Source organism: Tarenaya hassleriana, unplaced genomic scaffold, assembly GCF_000463585.1.
Source record: "Tarenaya hassleriana unplaced genomic scaffold, ASM46358v1 Cleome13, whole genome shotgun sequence".
Classification (NCBI taxonomy): domain Eukaryota; kingdom Viridiplantae; phylum Streptophyta; class Magnoliopsida; order Brassicales; family Cleomaceae; genus Tarenaya; species Tarenaya hassleriana.
In genome coordinates, this window is record NW_010963495.1 from 2,183,992 (window position 1) to 2,190,714 (window position 6,723).

A 6,723-nucleotide genomic window follows, 5' to 3' on the forward strand; every position below is an offset into this window, starting at 1 on the left:
AAGTTCTAATATCAGATTTGGCTCTCTCAAGTCCTAAATCTACTATCCAATAATTTAACCTATCGATCTCTCAACCTAATATATTAAAATATCAAACGCATTAACGATCACTATCACAGTTCCTAAACCGATTAACCTATCTCTCAAAAGACTCGCAGCGATCTCTCGACGACGATTCTTCAATCTGTGCTCCCGGGAAACTCCGTCTTGATTCTCTCTCGAGTTCTCTGGCTTTTCTGCTGTGATCTCTCGATAATTTCTGAAGCCCAAGACGTCTTCTATTTATTTGCTTGGCAGCTGGGCTTCTTCCTTTGCTGAAAACGGAAGTCCGGATGCAAAATAGGAAGGTTTCCCGTAATGCAACACGGCCGTGTCGAATGCAACACGGTCCGTGTCAATTCTCTGTTAAAAATCTGCACTTTAGACTTGGGCTGAACACGGCCGAGTTTGAATCAACACGGCCGTGTCGAATGACAACACGGTCCGTGTCAATTCTCTGAGCAAAACTTCACTTTTTTCAGCACGGACACAACACGGCCGTGTCGAATGCAACACGGTCCGTGTCGATTCTTCAACTCGAACATGCTTGACAGATTTGCTCATAACTTTCTGCTCCAATGTCGGATTTGTGCGATCTTGGTGTCTATGCGTAGATATTGAAGAGAGCTTTCCAATGAGGTAGAGAACATGCAATTTGGACTTGTAGAGTGGAAGTTATTGGACTTGCAAGATCTGACTTTTTAGGCTTCATGTTTTTCTCCGGAACAACTCCAAATGTTCCCGTTTCGTCTGTGATGTTCCGTAGTCCATGTTTTCCACTCTTTTTGCTCTCTTTTATGCATGAATACCTGTTTTGACACCAAAGAAAGCAACCAAGCAATATCGAGACCAATTGTGCTCTAGAATGCCTATAAATATGCAAAACCGAGTAAATGCACTAGACATCCTATACCAAAATGTCACCAAAATACATGTCATCAGTTTTCAACTTGAATTTTCCACTCTGTAAATTTTCTGAAAGCTTCATTCTTTGCTTTCAAGGGGTATATCCATACCTTTCGAGTAAAGTCATCAATGAAGGAGACAAAATATTGGGCTCCTCCTAGTGAACTTTGAACATTAGAAGATCCCCATAGGTCCGAGTGTATATACTCTAGAGGCCTTTCTGATGTATGCTTTCCTTTTTGGAAACTCAATCTGTGAGTTTTCCCCAAAACACAATCTTCACAGAACTCCACCTGTTTTACTTGTTTGCTATCGAGAATGCCCCTCTGTGTTAGCAGTTTCAGACCCTTGTTACTCATGTGCCCGAGTCTTCTATGCCATAGGACTGTTTCGTCCCTATTCTCTGCAACCTAGGATTCTGTTATGAATGTGCTTCCATCAAGTATATACAATCCTCCTTCCAATTTTCCTACCAGAACTTCTACTGATCCTTTGCAGACTTGCAGTTTTCCATCCTTTAATCTGAAATCGAAACCTTGTTTGTCTAGTGAACCCAAAGAGATTAAATTTCTCTTCAACTCTGGTATATATCTCACTTGACTTAGTATCCTGAGCTTTCCATTGCTTAGTCTGAGCTTGATTTTCCCTATTCCTTTAACTTGACAGATTCCGCTATTTCCCATTAGGACTCTTCCTCCTTCCGAGAATTATAGGTCAGAGAACCACTCCTTTCTTGGACATATATGGAATGTGCATCCGGAGTCAAGAATCCACTCATCTGATGGATCCTTATCTGTCACTGCCAGAACTTCTGATTCCAGATCAGTTCCTGAGGCTGCAGCAGCCTCTCCTTGACCCTTATTTTGGTTTTCCAGAAACCTTTTTCTGTTTCTACACTCCTTGAAATGACCCTCCTTTCCACAAAACCAACATCCTGTTTCAGACTTAGCTTTTGCACCAGTTTTTGTCTTTCCTTTTGGTTTTGTTTTACCTTGTTTCTGCTTCTGGTTCTTGTTAAACTTTTTGTCTGGTTTACTTCGAATTAGAAGCCCTTCCCCTGAACTTGGCTTCATTTTTGCCTGAAACTCAAGTTCTTTGGAATATACTGCTGAGGTCACTTCTTCCATACTCATATCATCCTTTCTTGAGTATTTGAGAGTATCTCTTAGTTGTTCATATTTATCTAGCAGAGCGTTTAGTAAGTGCATTATTTGATCTTCCTCTGAGATCTCAACCTGCAGACAAACCAGATCATCTATCATCTTTCTAAATTGATCTAAGTTGTCTTCCATGGACTTATTTTCGTCCATCTTGAAGCTATACAGCTTTTGCTTCAAATACATCTTGTTTGGCATGGTTTTATGTAGAAATTCCTTTTCCAATGCTCCCCAGATGCCTGAAGCAGTCTGTTCATGCTTCACCTTTCGCATAACTTGATCTGCCAGGCACATCAGTATCAAATTGCGAACCTTTCTACTCATCTCATACCGAGATTCGTATGTCTCTTTGGATCCATCTTCCTGATCAACCCCGACTTCTTCCTTTAGAGATTCTGATTTCTTGAGCAAGTAATTTTCTGATAGAACCTTGTGCAATCTGAAAATCTCCAAACTAGCCAACACTTTCTCTTTCCACAATGTGAAGTCCCCTTTTCCATCATACTTTTCAACATCGAGTTTCACTATTATCGGAGTTGACGCCATTTTCTTGGTTTCAGGTCCCTTTCTCTTGATCTTCGATCAAGGTTTGAATTCTTCAACAGATTCTGTTGTCTTTTCATGACCTGCAATCAAATCTTCAAAGAATTCACCAATTCACAATGCAAGATTGTGAATTACCTGTTTTGGTGAGAAGAGTTGTATCTTCCCTGGATCGAAACCGTGGCTCTGATACCACTTGTCAGCTGCTACCATCCGATTCTGAGCTCACACGATGAACGCGAAAAGACCGAAACAAAAGAACACCAAAAGCTTTTACGTGTTCGGATCGGTGAAAGGATCCTACGTCACGGCCGAGGGATAAGCTCAGCAATCCACTAGTCTCTTCTTGTTTACAAGGTTCGACGAATTCATAGAAGACCGAATTCGCCGGAGAACGATTGATCGAAAACAAACAGATTAGAGGTTGAAGAAGAAGTCATCGAGTTTCCCCTGAAACTCACATGAATATATACCCAGCCCAGAACCAAAACGGAATTAACAACCTGAATCTCATTCTTTACAAAACTACCCTTAAACCCTCTAAACCACCCAGAGTTTTTAGTGCGTGACCAGAAAATCAGGAAACCTCTGATTCCATCAGAGTTTTCTTCTGATCTTTGTCACCCACCAACAGAATGGATATTTATTTGCTCCATATTCCTTGGTAGGGGTGGGCATTTCGGAAAACGGTTCGGGTTCGGTTTTTCGGTTTACAAAAAATAGATACCAGTCGGTTTTTATATTATGTTTGGTTCGCTTCGCTTTCGGTACTGGTTCACTTTGGTTCTGATTTTTATTTTAAAAAAAAGACAGATTTCTTTTAAAACATTTCGGTTTTTTAGGATTTTTTAAAGTTCGGTTCGGTTCTGTTCAGTTTCGAAAAATTCAGTTCCCTAAAAATAATACCGTTCGAAAATTTAGAACGGTTCAGATCGAAAAAAATACCGTTTTTTCTGTTCGTTTCGGTTCCGAATCGAAACGTTCAGCCCTATTCCTTGGGATAGGCTCATTTCGTGGAACAAAACATTCTCTTAATTTCAAAAATATACATGTGTAGTGTACATTATCTTTATTAAGAAAAAAGAAACACCATTTATTTCTTTAACGAAGCACTCTAATTTTTGTATACAACTGTAAAAATATGAATAGACGGAAATAATTATTTTTTATTGATAAAACAACAAAGAGATGCATAGTTTTATTGTGTAATAACAAATATTCAAATAATTAACAAAAAAAATCATATATGATATAAAACGCGGCCAGTGACTCTTTCCTGCTCTGTGGTGAACGTATAAAAAAATAATCTATACTAATGAGCCTGAATATATAATGTATTAATTAATTAAAGAAATGTAATAAATAAATAGAAGGAAAAAAAAAACAATGGAGTGAGACACCGGTAGCCGTTAAACCGGAACGTATGCTGCAAAGCGGGCGAACCACCGATACATTAGTGACCAGGACCACTCGGGCTAGGACCCGAGGGCTTAATACTTCCGAGTGTATTCCTTCGGTCCGTGAATTTATGACCTTCGCCCGGACTCGGACCAGATTGCTTGATGGATCCGAGCGACAGACCGTCGAAAAAACCGGCCACAAGCTTCTCCCCGGCCTCTGGTAAGCCGAGCGGACGAGCCTCCACAAGAACAGAACCCATCACCATGAAGAAGAGAACGGAAGCTATGACCTTTTTCATCATCTTGGGAAGAAAATGTGCGTCAATGGTGATTTAGGGTTTCAGACAGTGAAGAAATGGATTTGCTGGTGTGGAGATGAAGAAGGAGGGGAGGGCTTAGCTTTATAGTGTCGGAGGGGGGAAGTAAAGGTTGAATTTTTCAGATGGAGTACACACTATTTTTATGACTTTGGAATTCAACCAAAACACATTATATTTTGAATTTGCTTCATCATGGGAAGACACCATGTTGCTTCCTTAAGTGTTTGTCTTTTACAAATTGTTAGAGAATTTAAAAAAAAAAAAACTGAAGAATGATCCTAGAAGAAACATGTGTTCGGTTTTGTTCTTATCTAATTTCGGTTTAATTCTCGTTTATTGTAATTTTATTTCAGATTTGGTTTATCTTGGTTTGATAAATTTGTGTTGCTCTTAAAATATCCACTTGTGTGAATCAAAAGATAAACCAGAATTAAACTGAAATTAAACAATAATCAAACCAATAAGATATGAAACGGGTATTAATCTATGGGAGAATGGACAAATCGTCGGTTGAATATTTGGTAGCAGACGGCAGCCGGGTTTGGAACTTTAAGAGCAGACACTTGGACCAAAGACCAAAGACCAAAGCCTCCTCCTACTAGTACTAGCAATTGTACTTATAAAAGTGTTTGAATTCCAGTTTTTTTTCAAGTTTTTGTTACGTCATCAATTCTGTGCTTTGCAATTTTGTTTTGAAAACGTTAGAAACCTTATATTTATATTGTTTTGGATATGGACATGACATAAAGTCGAACTTGCTTGGGATTTGGATCGGATTAACTTATTTGGGCCCTAAATGGGCTGTACTAAACATTAAACAGTGAATGGAATCCAACCGTTTAATGGGCTCATAAATAAGTAATTCATTCAACTGCCATGTCATCACTTTCATTGAAGTGGTTTATAATTGGAAATCTTAAGATTCATTTCTAAAATCTTAAGGATATGTTACCAAAATCATGAGATGAGTCGTAGATTGAGTTACCAAAATCATGAGATGAAATTAATTAACTATTAAAACAATACTCACTATATAAACACATGACAATTCCACAGCTTCATTGTCTTTTTAAAATAAGCAAGATTCATATAAACAATACATTTACCTAAAACAAAAGAGAATGGGGTGCCGTGGAGATGAAGTAACCCATGTTCTAATGGTGACACTGCCGATGCAAGGCCACATTAACCCGATGCTGAAACTGGCCAAACTCCTCGTGCCAAGGAACGTCCACGTCACCCTCGCCACCTGCGAACAAGCTCGTCTCAGTCTCTGCTCTGGCAGAATCCATAACCCGTGGTTGGATCTTGCTTTCTTCTCCGACAACTTGGACGACGAAACCAGAACCAACGAGACAATGCTGCAGTCTCTGAGTCTGGTCGGCCACAAGAACTTGTCCGAAGTCATCACAAATCTCAGCACGGACAAGAAATTCTCTTGCGTAATCTCGAGCGCTTCCACCCCCTGGGTTCCTGGAGTTGCCTCTGCTCATGGAATCCCCTGTGCCGCTATCTGGACCCAAGCCTGTGCGGTTTTCTCGGCTTACTACCGTTACTACACGAACCCTAGCTCCTTCCCTGATCTCAATGATCCAAATCAAACCCTTGAACTACCAGCATTGCCATTGTTGAAGGTCAGAGACCTTCCATCGTTCATGCTACCTTCCGGCGGGGTTTTTGGGAAGATGTTGGCGGATGTCTTCGATTGCTTGGTTAGCGTCAAATGGGTTTTGGTCAATTCGTTTCAAGAACTCGAATCAGACGCAATCGAATCGATGTCTGGTCTGAGACCCATAATCCCAATCGGTCCACTGGTTTCGCAGTTTCTTCTTAAAGAAGAAGAAGAAGACGAGGTTCTGAGCGGGGAAACCCTGGATCTGTGGAAATCAGAGGACTCTTGCATCGAGTGGCTCGACAAGCAAGCTCCGTCATCAGTGATATACATATCCTTCGGGAGTATACTCAAATCGTCGGAGAATCAGATAGCGAGCATAGCGACGGCACTCAAGAACAAGGGGAAGCCATTCCTCTGGGTGATAAGGCCGATAGAGAGGGCACTAAACAACGCCGTGTTGCAGGAGATGGTGGGGGAAGGGAGAGGGAAGGTGGTGGAGTGGGGACCACAGGAGAAGGTGCTGGGCCACGTGGCGATTGCCTGCTTCGTCACGCACTGCGGCTGGAATTCGTCCCTCGAAACGGTGGTTGCGGGTGTCCCAGTGGTGGCTTACCCGGAGTGGACGGACCAACCCATGGACGCGTGGCTTCTGGTCAACGTGCTCGGCATCGGAGTGCGGATGAGGAACGGCGGCTGCGGAGAGCTGGAGACGGCGGAGGTGGAGAGGTGCATTATGACCTTTT

At 41.4% G+C, this 6,723-nt stretch overlaps 2 protein-coding genes across 2 annotated transcripts in view; one reads left to right on the forward strand and one right to left on the reverse strand.

The window, feature by feature from the left end:
* Window positions 1–3,846: 3,846 nt before the first annotated feature.
* On the reverse strand, window positions 3,847–4,418 carry LOC104807602. The gene has a single exon (XM_010532962.1). The coding sequence runs from the start codon at window positions 4,345–4,347 to the stop codon at window positions 4,099–4,101; it is 249 nt and encodes an 82-aa protein (XP_010531264.1). The 5' UTR covers window positions 4,348–4,418; the 3' UTR covers window positions 3,847–4,098.
* A 1,002-nt stretch (window positions 4,419–5,420) lies between these two features.
* The window catches only part of LOC104807604 (UDP-glycosyltransferase 84B2-like), a 1,638-nt gene continuing 335 nt past the window's right edge, over window positions 5,421–6,723 (forward strand). The window contains exon 1 of the mRNA XM_010532963.1: window positions 5,421–6,713. Coding sequence (XP_010531265.1) covers window positions 5,487–6,713 — 1,227 coding nt within the window. The 5' untranslated portion in view covers window positions 5,421–5,486. The remainder of the gene's footprint in view (window positions 6,714–6,723) is intronic.

Coding starts and splice junctions, on each gene's coding strand:
- LOC104807602 (XM_010532962.1), bottom strand. CDS start 4,347: ATGATGAAAAAGGTCATAGCTTCCGTTCTCTTCTTCATGGTGATGGGT.